At 52.2% G+C, this 24,635-nt stretch overlaps 1 protein-coding gene across 2 annotated transcripts in view; it reads right to left on the reverse strand.

Annotated features, from left to right (window-relative positions):
* EFCC1 (EF-hand and coiled-coil domain containing 1) overlaps window positions 1–24,629 on the reverse strand; it is a 39,994-nt gene extending 15,365 nt beyond the window's left edge. For both annotated transcript variants that reach the window (XM_072720178.1, XM_072720177.1), the window contains exons 1-2: window positions 23,946–24,629; window positions 22,234–22,517 (exon numbers count right to left, since the gene is read on the reverse strand). In XM_072720178.1, the coding sequence (XP_072576279.1) occupies window positions 22,234–22,517; window positions 23,946–24,629 (968 nt within the window). The remainder of the gene's footprint in view (window positions 1–22,233; window positions 22,518–23,945) is intronic.
* Window positions 24,630–24,635: the final 6 nt, after the last annotated feature.

Here is a 24,635-nt window from a genome sequence, read left to right on the forward strand (position 1 = left end):
CAAATCTGACACTTCAGTAGTGAGTATCCTGGTTTGTGAAAGGCTTTGTTAGAATCTTCTGGGTCTATGGAGTGCCTGGCTGGCTTAGTCAGTAGAGCATGTGACTTGATCTTGGGGCTGTGAGTTTGAGTCCCGTTTTGGATGTAGAGATTACTTAGAAATAAAAAATCTTAAAAAAAAGACAAAAGACAAAAGACAAAAGACAAAAGGACTTATTGGCCATCAGTGCTAGGACTGGACCACATGGCCCAATGGTTTAAGTAGGGTTTCTCATAAGAATAGGTCCCTTAGGATTGGCTCTGGGGAGGAGGAGATGGAACCTCCTGGGGACAGGGCAAAGGGTCACCTGTGGCCTTGCTGAATGATCTGGGTGCTATGGCCCCTCCTGACCTGCAGGTCCAGCCTCCTTAAAATGCCAGCCCCAAAGTCCCAGAGCTGACGCTGCATTACGTTATATCTCTACTCTTCCCTCAACCCTGGACCACCAGCACTTGCTACCATGGTCATTTTCTGGAGACAGCTCTGACTCTGCTCCAAAAGCCCTCTAGAAGAAGTCCAGATCCCCCGATATTCCAGCTCTCCACGGAGGAGTTTCCAAAATTGCAAAGCAAAGATCCCAAGGAAGAAAGAACACATTTTGCTCAGGAAGGCCCCAAGGGTGGGGAGAAGTCCCTCTGCTCCCTTCCCACCCCCCTTGCTGCCCCTCTGGCCCCTGCTGTACTGCCAAAGGGAGCAGTGGTCAGCTCTGACCCTGTCTTTCTTCCTTTCAAAATGCATCAGTGGCTCCCTGTGGCCACCAGAAAGAACTCCAATGTTCTAACACAACATTGAAGGTCCTCCAAGATCTGACCCAACCCTCCAGTCTCATCAGTGGTGACAACCACTGGGCACAGCACAGCCAGGCCCACTGAACCTCCAGTGCACCACCCTTGGGGCCTTTGCACATGACAAGCACAGCCAACACCTACATGGCCTTACTGTGTGCCGGATACTGTACTGTTCTAAGTATTTTTGTGCAAACTCATCTACTAAGAAGGAATGATTCTTATTGCTGCCATTTTATTGATGAGGAAATTGATGTGCAGAGAATAGAGTAATTTGCCCGAGGCCACACAGATTCCTCTGTCTTCAATATGTAGCCCAAGCCTAGCAAGCTCCGCCTGGAAAATCCTACTGGTCCGCCCCCAACCCCCCAATGCAAATGCCACTTCTTTTGGGAACCCCTTGGCTCTCAGATGGACTCCCAGGGGTCCTGTTAGGATGTGTGTCCCTCATCAGACTGGGATTTCCTCTGGGAAGACAGCACAGGGACAGAGTAACCCAGTAAAAGTTGGTTGAATCAATGGATCAATGAAAAGTTGGTTGAATCAATGAAAGAAAGCATTGGCAGGAGCACCTGGTTGGCCCAGTGGTTGAGCAGCTGCCTTTGGTTCAGTCTGTGATCCTGGGGTCCTGGGATTGAGTCCCGCATCAGGCTCCTCACGGGGAGCCTGCCTCTCCCTCTGCCTGTGTCTCTGTCAACTGCAGACACTTTTGGTCACTGACCCTATTCCTTACTCATATAGATTTCCTTCAATAGGAAACATTATATAGGAAATAGTGACAAGCCAGTATCTTGTCATAGAGAGAAAGTAATCGGAAAAAAAATACACAAAACAACAAAACAAAATGTGCCAGTTCTAGGTAGGCCTCATTTTTTTGCCTGCTCCCAAACCCGAGGCTGTTCTTTCTCACTCAGAACGGGGCATAAAAAAAAAAAAAAAAAAAAAAAAAAAAAGAACGGGGCATAGCCTTGTGAGGAGCGAGAGAGTCACCAGCTCCAATCCAGGAGCCTCCTTGCTCCGTGCCTCCTGGGCTTCTGGGCCACTCTCCTTTGGGAGCTGCGGAAAAACTGGGGGGAGGGGGGCCTCCTGTGACTGCAGAGGTGCCTGTCACTTGGCAGGCCTTGGAGAAGGACCTCCCTCTCAGCTCCAGGTGGTTCTGGGGACAAAGGTGGCCTGTGGACACTGCCCACAGGCCCTGGATACCCTCACCACCAAACAGACCTGAGTCCTCCTGTGAGGTCGGGCGTTCCCTCCAGCTGGCCACATCTGTGCACTGCCTCTGATGTCTCCCTCCTGTCAGACACTGACAGCCACATCTGGCCACCAGCCCAGCGGCTTACACAATCTGACAAAGGCCAGATGTTGCTTCCCCTCCGTTCCCAGTCCTGCAGCTCCTGGCTCTTGGCTCCAGGTCTCCAACAGACGGGCCTCCTTTTTGGGATCTGTGATGCAGAGAGGGGTCGTGGGGGACGCCTGGGTGGCTCAGCAGTTGAGCCTTTGGCTCAGGGCATGATCCCCAGTGCAGGGATCGAGTCCCGCATCGGGCTCCCCGCAGGGAGCCTGCTTCTTGCTCTACCTATGTCTCTGCTTCTCCCTGTGTGTCTCTCATGAATAAATAAATTTTTTAAATGTTGAAAAAAATGAGAAGGGTCTCAGGAGCTGCCAAATCTAGGTTGCGTCCCACAGGACCATGGTTTTGCAGTGTGACTCCCCCTCCCCCGAGTCTTCATTTCATTCCCCCATTCACTCATAAATAAACACAGAGGGGCTCTGGGTCCCATGAAGATGAAACAAAATAGCCAGCTGATGAGGAATGCCTGTGTCTACTGGCACTCATTAGGCTGTGTCCCAGTGAGTCTACATATCTACCTATGCATCTATCTGCCCATCCGTTCACTTATCTATCCATGCATGCATGCATCCATCCATCTGAACATATTTTCTTAGCTCTTATTTCACAGTGGAATTTTATATATTTCATGTCTTCCAAAGGCGTTCCGGCCTCCACCAGCATTTGAGGCCTTATGAGGTGGCACTCAGATGAACAGGTGTGTGTGTATTTTAAACAACTAAGCATTTATTTTAACATATATTAAAAACAATTAGCAAGCACACCAGACAATTTTAGTTTTACCTGTATGACAGTGGTATACCCTTCTTTTTTTTTTTTTTTTAAAAAAAAAGGATTTTATTTATTTGAGAGAGAGAGAGAGAGTGAGAGCAAGAGCATGCACGAGCAGAGGGAAGGGGTAGAGGGAGAGGGAGAAGCAGACTCCCCACTGGGATCATGACCTGAGCTGAAGGTAGATGTTTAACTCACTGAGCCACCCAGGTGCCCTGTTATACCCTTCTTTTAAATAAATTTATTTAAGTAAAAAGAGTGAGATGATATAAGGAAAAATGTTAATCAAATAATAATAATACGGATGATATGCAGATATGGCAAAAAATGACACAGACCCTAGGAGAATGTCTGAAGTTTGGCAAACCCTCAGACATCACACAGTGAGCTCTGGGGACTGTGAGAGCTATGCTACCACCACCTCGGCCACTCATCTTGCTCTCCACTGGAGAGGACCCCAACTCTAGGTATGGGCACCCTCTTTTTGTAATGGATATTCTGCAATGTCCCCATGAGATCCCAAGACGAACTGGATAAATAATATACCCAATCTTCACAAATATTCTGGAAAATTTAATGTGATGTTCTTACAGTGATCTAGAGGAGAAAGCAATTTTATGATGTATATTTCAATATGTAAATATTCAGACATAATGATATTTTTAGATGCTTAAACCATTATAAATGGCTATGTTTTTTTTCTAAACTAAAGTATAATTGACATGCAATGTTACATTAGTTTCAGGTGTACAACATGGTGATCATACGTAATGCTCTGTAATCCCAATCTGATAATGGTCACAGCATAACTACCATCTGTCATCATACAACCTTGTCACTATACCATTGACTATATTTCCTATGCTCTGTCTTTCCTCCCTTAACTCAATCATTACAAAACTGGAAGCCTGTATCTCTCACTCCTTTTCACCCATTTTTCCCATCCCCTGACCCCTTCTCCTCTGGTAGCTGTTTGTCCTCTGCATTTATGGGCCTGTTTCTGCTTTTTGTTTGTTTTATTATAATGGCTAAGTTTGACTTTGAGGATAGTTGTTGACATTCTTTCCTTATATTTGACATTTTGAAATAAGGGCTAAGAAAATATTTTCAGAGGGATGGATAGATGGATAGATAGGTGAATGGATTGGTGGACAGATGGATATATAGATATGTAGACTCACTGGGACACAACATAATGACAGTGGACACAGACATTCCTTTTTAGATGGTTAATTACAAGTATCATCAGTATGTATGATGTGGTTCTGAAATGATGAGCAACTCTTGAAAAATTCCAAACAAAACAAAATATAACTTTTCCACTGCTCACACAGCATTGCATTCTTGGAAAAGCCATTGTACATTAAAACTATGCAAAAATTGTATTTATATGTAAAGCACAGATTCCAGTCTTAGATAATTGTAGTGAAAGCAAGTTTTTTAGGAACATCTGGAAGTTATGTGTGTGTGTGTGTGTGTGTGTGTGTGTGTGTGTGTGTGGTGTTATAGAGCAATCCTGGGTTGCACAGGATCTGTGCAGAGGCTTATATCCCAAGTGCCAGGAACACTGTCCCCTTAGTCATTGAGACAAACACTCCTTCCACACAAGTTTCCAGAATGTCTCTGGGAGAGATGCTTCTTCCAGAGACATGCCTTGTTATAGACTCTATCTCTGATCCTATGTTCTAGCCTCATGACCCACTGGCTACAGCAGCCTCCATCCAAACCCAGCTCTACGCTGCCTCATAAGAGGAACTGTGAGATGTCCAACTGATGAATTTGGACTTGGAGGCTGCCGGGTCAGCCACCTGGGTTGCACATATGTCCTGGGGAAGCACCCAGAAACTCCAACTGCCATTGCCCACTAGCCTGCAGCCATCCTGGCCCCTTCCCCATGTGGCTTCTGGGCTCACAGAGCAACACCAGATTGGTGATTGGCTTATACCTGTTTACTCCCAGGCCTGCCTTTCAATCAAGGGGTGCTCTCATCAACTCCTTTTCCCTCACTGAGACTCAGCCTCCCCAGTTCTTGGATGGGGACATCGCCCCACTCAAGGACAAGATCTGAGGCTAAAGGGAGGGATTCATATACTGGCACATGGTATGTGCACAACTCTCATTATCTGCCATCCTCTGTTCACAACTGCCTCCTTCTCTATTCATTCTGTTTTCCAAAAACCTCAAATAAATGCTTGAGCCCAGGGATAGTCCCATAGTTTCTTAATCTGACCTGTGCCGTTGAATATGACTGCCACTAGTTGCATTGGGCTACTGAAATTCACATTAATGATAGTGGAATAAAACTAGAGATTCAGTTCTTCAGCCATGTCAGCACTGAGAGTATGTTAAAAAAGTGAATAGTTTACAGTCATTTTGTCTGGAACTGTAATTCTCACTTGTAAGCCACCTGTTCAGTTAACTATTATGTTTGTGGAGTGACAATTCTGCTTAAATTGCAATGATCTGAACCTAGAACCTGACTCTGCTGTTTGTATAAACAGCAAAATATATCACAAGTGAGTTTCCTGCTATAATTCCAACGCACCCCTCTCTACATGGAGAAAACTCAACCTGGGTCCCTGTCTACACCACCTGAAGGAGGTGGATCCTGGATAAACCTCAATGTGAAGGGCAGAATTAAAACAGAACATACAGCAGGATTTGCTAAGAGTGCAGAATGAGGATATGGAGCAAAGCAACCATCTGGCAGCGGCCTGAAAGCCACACGGTAAGGAGCGCAGTGTATCTGTCCAGGTCAGCAGGAGGGAGGGATGCTGTTTGTAAATGATATGCCAAGGGGGTGGGGGGATGCTGTTTGTAAATGATATGCCAAGGGGGTGGGAAGGGGACAGTCCCTGGGACACACGTTCACACACAAGTGCAGGTTCACTTGAGCTCATTGGTGGCGTCTGATGGCATGGGGCATGAGCTGTGGGGGGGCAGGAGGGCACTCCAGCAGCCTGCTCCTGGACCAGCTGGGTCTGCCCTGCCTTGCTTTTGGCCTGAGTCTGGTCCTCCAACCTGCCCATTGACTGTGCTGGTCCCTGAAGCCCTGCCAAAGAATTCCTTTCCTGCCTCAGTGAGCCAGTGTCACACGTCCTGTTGTTTGCAATGTGGACCCCTGGCTGGTATGGCCTTGAGCAAGTCGTGTCACTCTTCTAAGCTTCACCTTTCTTTCCCCAAAAAAATGTCTTCCTGTGGCATGTACCATGTAAGACCATGGTTACTGCAGGAAACGGGGATCTCAGTCCTACAACTGTAAGGAACCTAATTCTGCCAATGCCTGTGTTTGGAAATACATTCTTCCCCCGAGCCTCTATACTTGGCCAACAACACCTTGATTTCAGCCTCCTGAGAGCCTAAGGAGAAACAAGCCAAGCCTGAGTGGATTTCTGGCCTACATGGTATGAGATCATAAATGGGTGGTTGTGTTAAGCCACTAAGTTTGTGGTTAATTTGTTATGGTTGCATAGAAACCAAACACAACTGCACAAACAGACACACCCCATCTGCATTGATGGCACACACAACCTCAATTATTCTTTTAGGCCTGAGTGGCTGTGTGCTTCTGGAGAAGAGATCTGATTGGTCTGTGCCAATCACGATGATTCCTTCCCTTTACCAAGGATTGGTTTAAGGATAGGCATGTGATGTGCTTCTGGCCAGTGAGAGGGGAGCAGAAATCTTCCAAGTCCAAGGAAGAAGTTATGTTTCTCTCTGTGAATGTGGCAGTGATGCCTGAGGCCATGGCAACTATCTTGTGACCATGAGGGACACTTGCTGACAGGCAAAGATGACAAGCTGAGGAAGACACTGTGAGAAGATGAAGAGTTGTAGCCTTGCATGGGGTGCCTGGGTGGCTCAGTTGGTTAAGTGTCCAACTCTTAATTTCAGCTCAGGTCATGATCTCAGAGTCGTGAGATTGAGACTTGCATCAGGTTCCATGCTCAGTGGGGAGTCTGCTTGAGATTCTCTCCCTCTCCTTCTGCCCTTCTCCCCACTCTCTCTTAAATAAATAAATCTTAAAAAAAAAAGAAAAAGAAAAAGAATTATATCCTTGTAGACATCACTGAGCTACAAAGAAACTGCTTTCCCCTGGACATCTCATGCATGATCATCAGTGTCCTTAAGATTTAAGCCATTTGGAGTTGGGTTTTCTTTTTCTATTTTTTTTAAGATTTTATTTATTTATTTGGGAAAGCACAAGAAGTGAGGAGAGGGAGAAGCAAGCTCCTCGTGGAGCAGGGAGCCCGATGTGGGGCTTGATCCCACAACCCTGAAATCACAACCTGAGCTGAAGGCAGACACTCAACCTATTGAGCTACCAGGTACCCCTGGAGTTGGATTTTCTATTTCTTGCAGCCTAAAGCATTATTACTGAAAACAGCTCCCAGCGCTGCCTGGGGGTTAAATGAGGTTGTGTACATGAAGTCCTTAGCGCAGTGTCTCATGCCCAGCAGGTGCTCAGAAATACTGGCCTGTGTTCTCAGGGCTGCTCTCCTCCTGCTTCTGCCCTGGGGTGAGTCAGGCTTCAACTGCAGAAGTGGGGCCAGTAGGGGGTACTGATCTGTGTCTGTATCTGTAGTTATAGCGCTGTCTCAAGAGCTTTTTTTTTTTTAAGATTTATTTATTTATTCATGAGAGACACAGAGAGAGGCAGAGACGTAGGCAGAGGGAGAAGCAAGCTCCCTGCGGGGAGCCGGATGCAGGATTCAATCCCAGGACTCTGGGATCACGACCTGAGCCAGAGGCGGATGCTCAACTGCTGAGCCACCCAGGTGCCCCTCAAAAGCTTTATTACAAGGAAGTGGCTTCTATGATTGGGAGGGCTGGCTCAGCCAGTGTGAAATCCATAGGAGGGAGATTACAGGCAGACTGGGCACAGGTGGAGGCTCTGGTCACAGGCGGAACCCCTTCTCTTTTTCAGGAAGTCCTCACTTTTGATTTAAAGGCCTTTCCAGGGATCCCTGGGTGGTGCAGTGGTTCGGCGCCTGCCTTTGGCCCAGGGCGCGATCCTGGAGACCCAGGATCGAATCCCACATCGGGCTCCTGGTGCATGGAGCCTGCTTCTCCCTCTGCCTGTGTCTCTGCCCCTCTCTCTCTCTGTATGACTATCATAAATAAATTAAAAAAAAAATAAATAAAGGCCTTTCCAATGATGAAATCAGGCTCACCTGGATGATGTAGGATACACTCCCTTATGGAAAGTCAACTGATAATGGGCTTCAGTAACATTTGCAAAATGCCTTTGCAGCAAGTGTAGATTCATGCTTGGACAACCTGGGGCTGTCCAAGTGACACATCAGAAGACCATCACCATTTTCACTTCCTCCAGACACACCTTCCCCCAAGCCCTGCCTTGCCCTCCCCTCCCCGCCCAGCTCAGCTTTTTCTAGAATGGATGGAAAGGGTCACTTGCATTTGCTTCTCTTTCTGCTTTCAGCCACCTAAGTCATTCAGCCACTTCATAAGCTTTAGGAAGCTGCAGGGCAAAAAGGACCCCCAGAGCCTGGCCGGGGTGTGCTGAGGGGTGGGGGCTGTCAGGCAGCGGGCCAGGCCTCTGAGCCCGCCCGGCGGGCCTGGGGGCTTGCACACTGTGCTTCCTTTGCTGCATGGCATTTCCTGAGCGAAGCCTTGCAGGAAACAGAGACTAGCATGTGAAAACAAGAGAACAGTAGGAAGAAGAGCTTGGGAGGGGGGCCGTGGAGGGTGAGCTGAAAATAAATCACGAAGAGGGGAGTGTGGGACAGTCCTCAGGGGCCTCCAGGCCTGGGAAGTGTTCTCCATGGCCCCTCATCTCTGGCTCCCACTTGATTTGCTGGGGTGGGGGGCAGGTGCAATGGGACCCATCGGGGTCTCACTGCAGGGACCGCGCTGCTGCTGAGTGGTCTCCAAAGGCATCTGCGAGCCTGGCTGCTAATTCTGTTCTGTGATTCACCCGACAGATGCTTACTGAGCTTGCTGCTGAGCTGGGTGCCAGAGACGCTGCACTTTGCAGAACAGCCCTGACCTCAAGGAATCTACCTTCCCCTGGGGGGCAGAGATATTAATGAAGTCGTAACAAAAGTAAATTAAGGATGGGAAAGGCCAGGGGCTGTGAGAGATGACAGGGGAGCACACTGGATGGGGCCGGGGCTGCTCTGAAAAAGCGAGCCCTGGCGGAGACCGGCAGTACGGATGCGAATTAGACAGGGCAGGCCTGACAGTGGCCAGGAAGTGAACGCCCGAGGAGAGAGGGTCGCTGTGGCCAGAGCAGTGTGCACGGTGGGCAGAGTGGAAGACGCTGGGGCCAGACCTGTCGCAGTGGCCAGGTCACTCAGGGCCATGACAGTAACCGCAAGGAGGCCGATGTTTATTCTAAGAGCAACAGGAAGCTACAAGGTTAGATGAGGGTTTAGAGAAGCTCCTCCCACCCTTGGCTACTTTGTGGCCAGTGGACTGGTGGGGAGCTAGGGACAGCAGTCACATCCGGGCTGGTGCTGGCGCCCAGTGAGTGAGTGGGTGCAGCTGGAGAGAAGCAGGGGGGTTGGAGACTTGGCAGGACTCAGAGGGGTTGGCTCTTGAGATCCCAACTCAAATGTTGCCTCCTCCAGGAAGCCTCCTGCCATGGACTTTATTCATATGAAGTCCTCACCCCCAGCACCGCAGAAAGTGACTCTATTTGGAGACAGGGTCTCTACAGAGGTGATCAAGTTAAAATGAGGTCACAGGGGTGGCCCTAATCCAATCTGATTTGTGTCTTTATAGGAAGAGGACATTAGGACACAGACACGCAGAGGGAGGACTATGTGAGGACACAGGGAGAAGACGGCCATCTGCAGGATAGCAGAGGCTGGGAATACGTTCTCCTGGGAATACGTTAGCCCCCAGAAGGAACCAGCCCTGCAGACCCCTTGCTCCTGGACGCCCGGCCTCCAGAACTGTGAGACAATCCATGTGTGCAAAAGCCAGCCAGTCATGCTATTTGTCATGCAGCCAAGTTGACTGATAGGGTGCCCTGAGTGCCACAGTAAAGCAGCCTCCTCCCCCTCGCCCACCCCTTGTTCATCCTGTTTAGGGCCACCCCCTGGTTCACTGTCCCCCTCAGCCAGGATGTCAGTCCCCTGAGGGCTGACACTGTCTTGGTCACGGCTGCCAGCATGGCATCGGGACTCTCCAGGCAGGCAACAGAACTTGCGTGAATGAAGAAAAGTCAGTAGTTATTTCTGACAGAAATTCTGGAGAGACCAAGAATCTCTGCCCCTCACCCTTACTGGGTCTCTCACTGTGTTGGCCCCAAGCTCCTCTAAGTCCCCTGTATCCCCAATTCAGAGCAGACAGTGGGAAGCCCTGGATGTTTCTGTCCATCCATGCACCTGCCAGTCAAGAGGAAACCTTGTCTTTCCCGGGCTTGGCCCTCTGCTGGGCTCAGTGACAGCAGGGACAGAAAAGAGGGGCACTGCTCACAAGAAGCTCCCAGCCTAGGGGGAGTCCACCCTCCTGCCTTACTCCATATGACCCTGACCTGGTCAATCACAGGAATTGGTCCAGAGTAGTTACAAGACCCCTACCTGGGCCAATCAGCACATTCCATGTCCCTGGGGTCAATGATTGGTTCAAGGATGGGCATACCCATGTCAGGATAATCAGAGCTAATCTAAGGATTTTGTTGGAACTACTGCAAAAGAAAAGCTCTTTCTGTGGGGGGGTGACTGGGAGAATGGGAGCTCATCCTGGTGATGTTGGCAGCTATCTTGCTCTCATATGGGAAGAATGTCTGAAAGTAGAGCCAACTAGAGGAAAGCAGAGATTCCACGGGTCATTGTTTGGGCTCCAGGATCCAGCCACACCTGAAGCCATACTCTCAAGCTTACTTGTAGATAATTTTTAAGATGTATTTATTATTTTGAGAGAGAGGGGGGAGAGGGAGAGGGAGGGAGAGTCTCTAGCAGACTCCCCTCTGAGTGCAGAGCCTGACACCAGGGCTCAATCTCAGGACCCTGAGATCATGACCTGAGCTAAAACCAAGAGTCAGTCACTCAACTGACTGAGCCACACAGATGCCCTAATACCCCCACTTTTAAATTTAAGGCATTTGGGGTTTAGTTTAATCATTAGCAACAAGTCTCCAATATAATATAGATCTCCCTCTACCTTGACAAAAGCATGCGGTTATTTCTCACCATTTCCCCTACACAAGAGCCCATGATTACCTATACCCCAGCTCATCCCATCATAACATCTTGGAGACCATGGTGCCCACTCCTGCATGCGTTCCAGAGTTTCTCTGGCTTGAGTCTCAGGCAGAAGCCATCTATACCACCCATAACTTGAGGCCAGGCGATGTCAGGATCCTGATTCTAGCACCTCCAGGCCCCCACCCAGGCACTGGCCTCTTCTTCCAATATTTCCTTGTGGATAAGCAGTACATTTTTATGCGAATGGGAGCACAGTAGATGAGTGGAACCATCCACACGTACCAGGACCTCTGACTTTCTGGAACACCACTACCCTACCCTACACTACACTACCCAACACATTTCTAAAAAACATCCAGCATCTGGCTCTGAGGCCCAAACATTCGCTTTTTCATTTTCTCTTTGCTTGGTGCCATGCTACAGCCTTTATACTTCTTTGGATTTTTCACTTCCATAAAGGAAGTTCCCAGGCTGGAAGTTGGCTGTTTTTGTCTGACCAGTGTCCTTCTGTCCTTCTTCCGTCTCCTGGTAGCAGCACCCATGCTGCTTTGAGGAGCTGCCCCGCCCCCTCTCTCCTAGACTGCGGGGTGGAGCGTGGCTCTGGCCCTGGCCGCATGGAGTATCCCAGCCCCTTGGCCTCAGGAATCCTAGCCCTGGATCTATCACCTGGGCTGGGTCAGTCTTCCCTGGGACTTCATCCCCAGGTGCTCGAAAGCAGTAGGTTGGGTCATTGAGTTTGAAAAGTGGTGCATCTGAGGTCACTGTAGCCATATTCCCCACCGTGTGTAGCACGAGTGAGTAAAACCAAGCAGGGACAAGCAGAGGTACAGGACACATGGAGTGTGCTGGCGGCAGGGGGCTTTCAGTCTGCTCCAGAGTGTGGAGCAGACGCATCAATGCTCCCCACAGGTGAGAAGGCCCCCCACACGACAGGGCCAACTGATGACAATGACATCCATGAGTGCTAAGTATGTGCCGGGCACAATCTGAAGTGCTTTTCATATCCTGCTTAATTCTTACTTCTTGATGTAGGCACTAAAATTAGCCCCATTTTCCAGATAAGGAAACTGAGGCACAAACAGGTGGAGTCAGAGTTTCCCAAGAAGCATCAAGGCACCAAAGAAAATAGACAGTGGGGCAGCCCCGGTGGCTCAGTGGTTTAGTGCCGCCTTCAGTCCAGGGCCTGATTCTGGAGACCCAGGATTGAGTCCCACATCAGGCTCCCTGCATGGAGCCTGCTTCTCCCTCTGCCTGTGTCTCTGCTTCCCTCTCTCTGTGTGTGTCTCTCATGAATAAATAAATAAAATCTTAAAAAAAAAAAAAAAGAAAATAGACAGTGTATAGACTTAAACAGCAAGGTGGGTCATGGCCAAATGGAACTGGCCCGGCACCCCAGGCCACCCTGGGTCTTGTGGCTGCCTCTGACCCGTGGACCCAGGTCCATTTGAAACCCATCTGCATGCCTCAGGCCACCCACCTTAGAACTGGACAAGCTGGAATTTGAGAGCTGGGGGATCTCAGAGCCTATCCCCTAATCAAACCACAAAGACACAGGAACAAGAGCTTGTTCCAAACTACCTAAGGGAAGTAGCACAGACAGCCCTCCACTCCAGGACCCTTGAGACCTGTGCTCTGTCCTACCAGGTGACTTTGGGCAGATCACTATCCCTCTCTGGGCTCCAGCTTCCTCTCTGAAGGACTCATTTCCTGCATTCATTGGCTTGTGCAATCAACGTCCCTCTCCCTGGTAGGGGCACAAAGCCCCAGACCCTGGGCTGTCAGCCAAAAGTGTGGGCTCAGCTCTGTTCTCAGATAAATCTGGCTGGGGGCATGCATTTGAATGAAGGCCGACTTCTCTGGGAGGTACTATTGATTAAAGAACTCCACAGATCCTCTGCCCCACTGTCTCCATTCTTTTTTTTTTTTTTTTTTAAAGATTTATTTATTTATTCATTCAGAGAGAGAGAGAAAGAGAGAGAGAGAGAGGCAGAGATACAGGCAGAGGGAGAAGCAGGCTCCATGCAGGAAGCCTGATGTGGGACTCGATCCTGGATCTCCAGGATCACACCCTGGGCTGCAGGCAGCGTTAAACTGCTGCGCCACCGGGGCTGCCCCACTGTCTCCATTCTTGAGACCGAAAAGGCCTCACTCATTCTCTGGGTCCCCTTGCCCCTCTCTGTGACCCTGCTCTGGCCGTGGTGTTCAGGTAGACATCCACTAGTGGTTTCTGGGCCGGCTTTGGTTTTCTGGATAGAAAAGAACAGATGTTCCCCTTCTTTCTGCCTTCAATAGGGTTGCTGAGGCCACGTGTCTAAAGGAACATTGCAAAGACTCATTAGAGCCACTCCGGGACTTCTGGTTAGGTGTGGACAAGGAGCCCCAGGGTATTCAAACCACTGTCAGGTGAGTTCTCGGTAGCCTGCAGCTGAAACATCCCTAATGGATAAATCCATCACCAGGGACATCTTCCCAGCTGCCCTCAGAATATCATCCTCTCACAGCTGTGGGGTGACCCCCCATGTGCCATGTCTGGCCATTGGGTATTGCCTGTGGACGATGTAGCAAGAGGTGTCAGGGAGGTGGCGTGAAACTGCACCTAAAACCTGAAATTTAGATCCAGGTGGTGTGGCTTGCTAAGGGCAGTTTTGCAAACTCAGGCTGCGATTTCAGAGTGATGCAGCTAGGTTCTGGGTCAGGACCCTGATGGATCGGGAGGAACGGTACTCACTGAACACCACCCACCCACCTTGGTCTGTGCCCGGGTACCCTTCGCTGAAATGGGCTCCTTGGAGTTTGTCACTGTAAACACGACCCATCTAAGATTCAGGGGACACAATGCTCATTGCCTCTGACCTCTGAGGTCTGACCCCCTCCCCTCATCTACTCCATGCTCTTCTCGCATGTCCACGATACATTGGAGTGCTGTGTTGACACCAGATGTTAACACAGATGCGAAATCCAGATGTGTCTGCTCTACCCGGGTCCCGAACTCACCATGAGGTGAGAATATCAAGACTTGTTTTGTTCCCCTTGCGGGCTCTTCTACCCAGAGGAAAGTCCTTGTTGCCAACGCAGCACCATATCCAGCTCTGAAGTCCGTTTTGGCCCGCGAATCCTCAAGTGCTGTCCTTGCAGAAAGCTCTGTCGTGGAACAGAGAACAGCAGGCCCGCGGCTCCCCCCGGCTCCGGGCAAGGCCTCCAGGTATGGGGCTGGTCGTTCATCCCTTCTCAGGTGCTGGAGGCCAGGCCTTGTGTCTTCTCTCTCTGGACCCAGAAATAGCTTCCTCACCTGCCTCTTTGCCTCTCGCCGTCCCTCCTGCCTGATTTGTGTCCTCCACACGCAGCCACGGGTCTCCGTGAAGCTCCAGTCTGATTACTTCGCTCCTCACTAGGGCCCTTCTCTGTCTTCCTCGTTGTCTGGGGTAAAGGCGTCATGTTCAGCCTGGTGTTCAGGGTCCTTCACCCCCGCCTGCCTTCCAGCTTCCTCTCCCGCCATTTTCCACTTCAAACCCTCCACAACAGTAGGCCTCCCTGTTACTGGCACCAGGGCCTTCACATCTCTAAGCCTTTGTATTCACTGCAACCTGCATTTGCAATGCCTGAGAAAACTCTTACTCATCCTTCAACACCCAGCCTGGATGATGACATTCCTTCAAGAGCTGCCCTGACCCCTTGCCAGTCAATCAGGCTTGTCTATACTCTGCAGCTTTGTTAGCGTCCTGTCTACAATCAGCTGAGACTGTCCATTGTTTCCTGGTGGTCTCCACAGACAGGTTCTCTAGCGGCCAGGCTGTTAATATTAACAATACCGACCACCACCACCATTACTATTGATGGGGGAGTTACTGTGATGAAGGATTAATAATAATAATAATAATTTCTCATATTTATTAAGCATTTTCTCAGTGCTAAGCACTATTCGAGGTGCTTTATACATGTTAGCATTCTGAATCTTCAAATAGCCTAGGAAGCAGATATTATTATTCGTTGTCTATATTCTCTTCATCCCATTTTGCAGATGAAGAAACCAAGGCTCATGAAATGAGAATGACTTGATGTGGGTCCCACTCCCAGAGCTGCACTTCCAGCTATAGCACCCCACAGCTTCCCATGTCTCCCTGCATATTTACACCAAGACCCAGAGGAACAGAACCCCACGCCTACTTTGTGAATGAGGAGACTGGGGCTCCCAGAGAGAAAGGGAAGGGCTCAGAGTCCCACAGGAGAGATGTGGAAAGGCTGGGATTCAGACCCACTCAGGCTGGGCTCCTGAGCTTGCCCCCGCCCGGGCCCCGCCCCCCCACCAAGCTCTCCGTGGAGGGTCTCGGGTCTCAGGCCGCAGCGTGCAGCAGGTGCCTGACCAGGACTGCCCCTTGGCGAGCCCCGGGGTATTGTCCCTGAGAGAAAGGCCTCAGTTCCCACCAGCGGCCGCCCACACACCTGCTCCCAAGGCTAATGGAATCCGTGACCAGACGCCTCCCAGCTCCAGATGGTACCCCGCGCCCCACTGCCCCGCCTCTGCCTGTCTGCTTCCTTCCCTCCCCCACCTGCTGACTTTGCCTGCTCCTCCCCCCAAGGTCAGGCTGGGCTGCTGCAAGGGGGCAGAAGAAAGGAGGTGGCCCTCCAATGGCCTCATCTTTGTGTCCCCTCCATGGTGGCCTGGCCGGCCAAATGAGCTGTTCTCCGGCCCGCCTCCCTCCCCCACCAGGCCTTTTCATCTTCCCTCCCAGACAACAATGTCTCAGAGGCCAGGCGGAGGCCCCTCCTCCCTGTTTCAGCTGAGCTGGGGTTTTTTCAGGTCTACTTGTCTGTGAGTTTGAGCCCAGCCCCTGCCCAGTGGTGCAGGTCCCTGGCTGCCTGCCCAGGTGTTCTGAAGGCCCAGATGCCCCTCAGCACAGAGCCAGGGCAGGCGGGGCAGGCAGATGGCCGAGACACCAGGGCTTCAAGAGAAGATGGAGATGCCCACAGACCCCTGGTCGTCCCAGTCAACGGCAGCTCCCCCAGGAGCACCACGGCCCTTGAAGCAGATCTGTCCACTGGACCACTCACGCAGGGCTCACCTTGTGCTGGGGTCCCATGTGCGCCCCCCCACTTCTCATCAAGACACGTTTGGGATCAGCATCCAACCACATGCTTGTGCATCCATTCATTTGCCTTTTACTATGAGCCCTGGGTGGGTGCTGGCCTAAAGAAATGTCAACATGGGCTACCTTGGTGAGGGTGCAGAGTACCCCTGAACACCCCCAAAGCATTCAGGAACTGGGAAAAGCTAACTTTGAGATAAGCCTGTTCTGCATCTCACCAGGCTTCCTCCCGGGGGCTCTACCGTCCAGGGAGTCTCCAGTTGCCCAGGTGGCCTGTTTTTCAAGACGAGAAAGGGGATTTGGGCCACAAGCTCCAGCAAGAGGCAAAGGTGGGGGATATGTGGTGTTTAACACACATGGGATATGCTCCTTCTTGATTCTCCTATGAGGAGCTCACTCCCAGAGTTCGATGGGGCTGGTGGTGGTTCCAGCAGTGGGAATGTGACTAAGGTTTGGCCAATCAGAACATCAAATTGTCTTGGCCCCCACGATGGGTTCAGAGGTGAACATGTTTCCAAGTTGGTTCCATAAATTCCAGTTCCAGGACTTCAGTGGGATGGCTCAGACGAGAGATGATCTTTCTACTGGACTTGGAGCTTTGAAGAGGTAAGCCCCCCAAAGGCTACCAGGGGAGAGAACTTGTCTGAGAGTGAAGCAGTGCTTCTATATTCTGGTAACATTGTTTGAGTACCTGGATCCAGCCACACCTGAAGCCAGATGCCTACACTTTCCAAGGAGCCACTTTCTTTTTTAACCCAAGTCAGTAAGAGTCAGGCTTGCGGGAGAGATGCTAATAGGAATAAAGAGAAAACAGAGAAGAGAAAGGTGCAGAGTGGCTGAGTGTAGACTGGGAGAAGTAACAACAAAACACCCTCATTAGATGTGGGGTTAAATGACATTTTATGAATCATGACGTCAAATACTCCTATAAAACCATCATTGCAATGTAATCTGTACCCTTCCTCGCAAATCATCTGTAAGGTCTACTGTGCTCAAAAATGTGTTAGAAGGAGGTATTATTTTGTGGGATTTGAAGAAGCTGAGTCTGTTGTCTGAGATGAGGTGGTGTGACCAGCCATGGGAAGCAGGAGCCCAGAGGCTGATGTGGCTATGATGGAACAGGTAGGTAATCCTTCCTGGCAGACTGGGCTGGGTCAGGTGAGTGCCTGGGTTTTTGTCTGGTTTCAAGAGGCCTGAAGAGCTCTTTGATTCCTGGAATACTCTGTATGTTCCGGGACTAATAAGTGAGCATCCCCAATTGCTTAAATATTTAGTGTCCATTCCCTTAGGTTTTTGGCTAGGATGATGCATCGAGGTGCTAAGGGAGGTTCCCTGTCCATGTACAAATATGTGGAAGTACTAGATAAAATATAACCATTTAAAAGAATACAGAGCCAAGGTCAAGAACAAGAAGGAGACCTCCAGCTTGCACGGGGTGCAGAAGATGGAATTGAAATGCCCATGGAGGGGTTGGGACTGAGGTTCTAATGCCCAAGAGGGACAAGCACTGAAGACCTTGCCTGGTGAGTTCATACAAGGAGGCTCCTACCTGAAGCCAGGAGCCCTCCAGGCGTTGTCTCATCCATGAACAGAGGTGAGAACTAAACCCCACTGACTGTCCTTGGGGTAGTGTCCCCAGATATAGAGCTCAATTTCTCCCAAACTGTATAGTTAAGAAACTTTAAGCTAAGCAATGAAATTAAAAACTGCCCCAGGCTGTCTCAAATGAATAAATAAAATCTTTTCAAAAAGGGTAATGGGGGCACCTGGATGGCTCAGATGGTTAAGCACCTGCCTTCAGCTCAGTCCGTGATCTCTGGGTCCTGGGATCAAGCCCCATGTCTGCTCTCGGCTTGGCAGGAGTCTGCTTCTACCTTCTCCTGCTGCCTCTCCCCCTGCTCATGCTTTCTCTCTCTCTGTATCTCTCTGTCTCAAATGAAAAAAAAATCTTGGAAAAAACAAACAAACAAACTGGCTCAGAATCAGGCCCTTGTAGAGGCAGATGGGGAACAGCTCTAAAGGGAACTCCACATCCCTGGTGATGGGTGGATTCTCCAGGATCATGGCTTCATTCAAAGATGGGCTCACAGTTGACAATCACAGAGCACACCCAGAATTGTCATCATCACAGAAAGAGCAGAGATAAAATACCAGGAAAGATTGGATGTTGCAGCAATTCCAAAGAGACTAGAAAAGAAGGATGTTTAAAGGAGAAAGAGATGAAGGACTGGATAGAACTCACAGCACAAGGATGGAGTGGGAGGAAAAAGTGTATGTGGTTTTGAAAAAGAAGTAAATGGAAGTCCAGGAAATGGGCAATGGAGTCACTGAGGTATCATTTTAGGGAGGCAGCAGAGTGGGGAGGCTCATCAGAATGCTGAAACAGCCAAGTTTTGGTTAGGAGACCACCCCCCAAGGCTCTATATCCTCATTTGAAAAACAGCAGCATAATGCCAACCTCCACGCGTTATGAGAAGATCAGAGTGGGTCCGTTTCTGACACTGCCGGAAAAGTGTGGGTCGGGTCATTCATTCTAACCAGATGGCTTCAAGCTGTCAGTCCCAGGAGGGATTTCAGCCATTGCATCTTCCCCACCCCCAAGACACATCTGCAGAGTACCTGGAGGCATTCCAGAGTGATGTCACTAAACAGGGCTGATGGGGCTCTAGCCTTTGGGGTGTGGTGCCTCTTCCACCTAGAGGTACCGGCTCCTCTAGACTGCGGGTCCAATGGGTCTGACCACAGAGGGAGGTGGTTCAGCTCAACAAGCAGGGGACATCTGACTTCCTGACGCTTATCACACAAAAGCAGAGGTAACATTGTAGCCCACAGCCCCTCTCCAGGCCATGAAGTGTCCTCCAGGTGTTTCTGGGGTAGGAGAGTCCAGCAGGACTTGTGGGTATTGCCAGGCTGGCCTGGGGCATGTGGCTTTGACCTGTTTGGGCTGGGGTCTGAATCCTGGCTTGTCACTTGCTGTGCCACACCAGCAAGTTGCTTCCTCTCCAGCCTTGGTTTTCTCACTTATGAAGTGCAGATAATAATTCCTTTCTCTTGGGCCAGTTACAGGGCTCATTTGAGCAAATGTGGGGAGAGTGTCTGGCATCATGCCTGGTACACAGGTGATGCTCAGTATCACCTTGGCTGTTCTATGCTCTCCCCTTTCCTTTCTTCAAAGGAGAGCTTTGTAGCAAGTCAGCCCACAAATTCTGCCCATAGAAAACATGCAGAGGAGGTCTGCCTCCTGGGGCTGGGCATGGTTTAGGGGGCATTTTTTTTAAAGATTTTATTTATTTATTCATGAGACACACACACACACACACACACACACAGAGAGAGAGAGAGAGAGAGAGAGAGAGGCAGAAACACAGGCAGAGGGAGAAGCAGGTTCCATGCAGGGAACCTGATGTGGGACTCGATCCTGGGTCTCCAGGATCACGCCCTGGGCCGAAGGCAGGCGCCAAACTGCTGGGCCACACAGGGATCCCAAGGGGGCATATTTTTATAGGGGCAGGGTAACAAGTGACAGAGCCATCTCCTAATCACTGTGACCTTCACACGATGTCACTCATTCCCTGGCCCTCAGTTTCCTCATTCCCTGGGCATCTTCTTGGAACCTCTGCAACATCTGCTTCTCTTTTTTTTTTTTAAATTTTATTTATTTATTCATGAAGGACACACAGAGAGAGGCAGAGACGCAGGCAGAGGGAGAAGCAGGGCCCGATGTGGGGCTCGATCCCAGGACTCCAGGATCATGCCCGAGCCAAAGGCAGACGCTCAACCGCTGAGCCACCCAGGTGTCTGCTCCTCTTTTCCTCACCAAGAGAACCCAATTTTGTTTGGGGTATCAATATGGCCAGCTTCTCCTGTAGATAGGAGCAGCCACATGACATGGTTCTGGCCCAGAAGATGGAGGTGCAAGTTCTGGTAGGGTGAGGGTATCTCTCCCTGAACACGAAGGCAAGGCTCACTTGAAAAAAATCCTCTCCACCCTCAACCTTGCCTGTCCTTATGCCTGAACAGCAGACATGAGGCCTGGAGGTGGGGCAGCCATCCTGTAACTGTGTGTCAACAAAAAAAGGTAAAATGCAAAGAAAGAAAGAACACAAGCTGTAGGGGCAGGACAACCTTACTTTTTTCCCCCACTTTTTGACTGGTGGCTTTGGGTATGTCACTTCAGTTTTCAGAGCCTCACTCCCCACAGCCTGTAAAATGGGGATAACACCTCTACCTTGCACAATTCTTGTGAGGATTAAATAGTGCCATGGTGCAATCCACCTTTTCTACTGTAAAGGGCTACCCTGATGTTCATGGTGGCTCTTACATCATGCTGTAGAGGACAGTTACTTTAGGGTAAAACAAAAGAAGAGACCCTTTATTTCTCCTCTTGGAGAAAGTTCCAAGGCTGGACACGGGCCCCAAGCCAACCAGCTCTACTTTAGAGCCGATCAGCTATGCAAACAGGAAGTGCCTATCCAAACATTTGGAGCTGCAGGAGGCTGGCCCAGAGTGGGTCTCCTCATGGAGGTCTCTCTCCACATCGTCCCTTCTTATCCCCCAGCTGTGAGCACCTCAGAATTAAGGAGGAAGTCCCTCCTCTAAGGGGCTAGACTCAAAGCCTCCCCTTCTGATTGCCCTGCCCACCAGTCTGGCCCAATGCAAATCTGTTCCTGTCACTCTCTTGCTGAAGGCTTCCATGCTCTTTTTTTTTTTTTTAAGACTTTATTTATTTATTCATGAGACACACACACACACACACACACACACACACACAGAGAGAGAGAGAGAGAGAGAGAGAGAGAGAGAGGCAGAGACACAGGCAGAGGGAGAAGCAGGCTCCATGCAGGGAGCCACCGGGGCTGCCCTCCATGCTCTCTTTGAGGGGAAGATTGAAGTCCCTGACACAACTTTCCAGGCCCTGGATGGCCTGGCCTCTGCTTGCCTCTCTAGTTCTCCTCCTCCAGCCAGTCTGGCCTTCTTTAGTTTCTGGAACATGCTGCGGTGCCTTCTGTCTCAAGGCTTTGCCCCTCGTGTTCCCATTTTTCTAGAATACTCTCGCCTTTTCCTTTCCTCTTCTCCCTGTCCCATCTTGCCAAGTAATATCCTGTTCTCAGCTCAAGTATCACTTCAGGTGCTGGCTGAAGCAAGCACGACAAAGGTCCTGCTCTTGCCCCACAGCATTCATCCAGCCTGCTGCCATACAGCTGGTCCCAGGATGATCTCATATAGCTTAGTAGTGGCTACTCTCTGCAGAGATTTCAGGTTGCCTGGTTCCCAGTCCCATCCCTGCTACCTGGCATAGCCTCTGGATGGAGGTGGTGCCCAGTAAATGTAGGAGACAGGCATGCAGGCATGCCTTGCGCTTCCAAATAGAGAGGGAGCTGTTTACAGAGCACCTACTGTGTGCCAGACAGGACCTCACTGCCTCTTCACAACCGTTCTGGCAGGCAGGGACTCCAGTCTGTGCTCTACAAAAGGGTAAATAGGAGCTCCAAGAGGGGCCATGACTTGCCCCCAAGGTCACACATCTGGTAGAGGCCCTGCTAGGACTCGAGACTTGGTCCCACGCCCTGCTTCCTGCCCCGTTGGCGCTATCACCAGGGATCAGTGTACATCTGCTTCCCCATCTGTAGGATGGGGATGAGGCGGTACCCACCCCACAGCGAGGACTCAGTAGGCCACTCAAGGGCTTAGCTCAGAGCCTGGCACACCTTAAATGCTCAGCAACTGTTAGCTATCATCATCATCATCATCACTGTGTCGGTCAAAGAATAAATATATCTTCTTGCGACCCACGAAGGGGCAAGTGGAAAGCCCTTGTGGGGGAACTGGCACATGAACGGATGGGTTGGTGGAGAGCAAGTGAATGAGGGGGTGCATGGCTGAAGAATCAGGAAGAGCGGAGTGAGTGGGGAACACGAGAACGAGCGTGTGTGCTGGGAGGACGCACACCTGAGGTCTGGGAGACCCGGAGCCGCCTTGCGGCCCTGCACCCCCTGCCCCCGCCGCCCCCCGCCGCCCCCGCTCACCTGTACCGCCGCAGCTCGCCCTCCAGCCGCCGCACCCAGCGCTGCAGGCCCGGCACCTGTCGCGCCAGCACCTCGAGCTCGCGCACGCGGCCCAAGCTGCGCCGCACCGCCTCCCGGGCCTCCTCCGCGCGCCGCCGCACCTCGGCCTGGCCCTGCCGCAGCCTTTGCGCGCGGGCCTCGGCCACCGCCAGGGCGCCCCGCGCCTGCCGCAGCTCCCGCGCCGCCGCCTCGGGCCCGCCGCGCCCCGCCTCCAGGGCGCCCGCCTGGCTCTTCCAGAGGCCGACCTGCGGGGACAGTGCCGCAGGGGCCGCGGTGAGCGCCCCGCACGCCCCCGGACCACCCACGGTGCACGTCTCCTGCGCGCACTGGCTCCCAGGCTTGTCCCAACTCCCTTAATCCTCGCGCCAAGCCAGATGAGGCGGGAGCTCTGGTTACTTACACCCCCCTTTTCCTAGGTGAGGGAAACTGAGCCACAAGGCCTATATTCTCAACTCTGCGTGGTACCAGAAATCCCGGGACTTCACGACTCTTCTCCTGCATTGGTAGCACTCAACCTTCTGGGCTCCTCCAATCCCTGGACTCGAGGATCAATCTAAGTGTCTCAAAAAGGCGTCTTTGGGCCCCCCCCGGGTCTAGTCAATAGGCTGTTCTCAAGGGTGGGGTGTTTCTCTCGTTTACTGCTGTGTCCCCGACGCCTAAACCAGGTCTGGCACACAGTAGGTGCTCAGTAAATACCTGGAGAATGAATGATCCTGGCCCATCTTACTCCGCACCGTGGGAGTCAGTTCCCACTCCCACCCTTTGCTTCCCTGTGTTCCTAGGCCGCCGGCCCTTGTCTGTCCATAGCCAAGGCCCCTGAAAGCAGCACCTTGCCACCCTGGGGCACTCGGCAGCCTTCCCTCTGCCACTCAGGGCTGGTGACTGGGTAATGTGCAGAGCCCCACGAAGACAAGTCAGCTCCCTCCTGGCCTATGGTCCCTTGGGGCAGTAGCCGTTCTTTTCCTCCTCCCAGCCTCATCACCTTGGCTCCTGTGCTCAGCACAGTGCCGAAGTGTTTGTTGAGGGAATCCCAGACGCTTGGGCTGGGTCCATATCTCACACAGCGCCCTCTTCTCAACACCCCAGAGGTGTGGCCCCCACCGGTGTTCGGTGGCCAGCGACTGCCTGATGAACAGTGACACTATCTATTTAGCACCTGGCCCTGGCCCTGACCCTGGCCCTGACGAGGCCTATAAATATTTGCTAAAATGACCCAATGAGTTGCCAGTCTACCCCATTAGGCAGGAGGCTCTTTAAGAGTAGGGACAGGGCCTATGTCACCCCTGACCTTCTAACCCACACCCCCGCCCCCCCAGCCTGGCACCACAGAGAGCTCCAGTTGCCTGCTGAATGACTGAACGCGGGGCGGCCCAGGTTTCCTGGAAGAGTTCAAGTACTGGGTTAGAGGAGGCCGGAGGAGCTGGCGAGGGCGGGGGATGGCGTGGGATGGCGGTCCCGGTGGGACCGGGGTGGGACCGGGTTTCGGAGGTGGAACGGTGAGGAGAGGGAGGGGGTCTGGAGCGGGCTGAATGCAGTGGGTGGGGTGGGGCAGGGCGCAAGTGCGCTGAAGCCCCGGTCGGGGCTGCTCCAGCGGCCCCCGCCGCTCCCAGTCCCGCCGCCCCGCCCCCGCCCCCGTCCCCGTCCCGGTCCCGTCCCCCGGCGCGGGCGCGCACCTGCAGCGCCAGGCAGCGCGCGTCACTGCTCTGCAGCGCGGCACGCAGGTCCTCCACCAGCTCGCGCAGGCTGCTGTTCTCCTCCTCCAGCCGCGCCGAGCGCTCGCCGTCGGGGTCGCCGTCGGGGCCATCGTCCGGGCCGGGCGTGCGGGGCGGCCGGCGGCGGCGGCGCGGGCGGCGTAGGCGGATCTGCGTCTCGATGTGCTCGCTGAGCGCGCCGCGGGGCAGGCGGGGGCCCTCGCGGGTCCCGAAGTAGCCGCAGAGGCGCGCGTGGAACTGGCGGAAGGTGAGCTCGGGCGGCTCCGCGCGCAGCGCCAGGCGCGCCTCCTCGGCGGCGTCCTCGTCCCCGGCGGCGGCCGCACCCCCGGAGGCCTCCCCGGCGGCGGCGGCCCCGTCGGCGCGCAGCCCCAGCACCGCGCAGAGAGCGCGGAAGTCGGCGCGGGGCAGGCGGCCGGCGCCGCGGCAGTCCAGGTGGTGGAAGACCTCCTGCAGGTACTGGTCCAGGCCGGTGGCGAGCACCACGATCTCGTTCTCCACGCCGCGGTCCAGCCCGTAGTGGTGCGCCAGGGCGCTCAGCAGCCACTGCGTGCGCCGCGCGGGGCGGCGGTACGGGTCTCCCGCCGCGCCCGCCGCGCCCTCCGCGCCCTCCGCGCCCGCCTCCGGGCCCGGGCCGCTCCGCTCCATCGCCGC

This window comes from Vulpes vulpes, chromosome 9, assembly GCF_048418805.1.
Source record: "Vulpes vulpes isolate BD-2025 chromosome 9, VulVul3, whole genome shotgun sequence".
Classification (NCBI taxonomy): Eukaryota; Metazoa; Chordata; class Mammalia; order Carnivora; family Canidae; genus Vulpes; species Vulpes vulpes.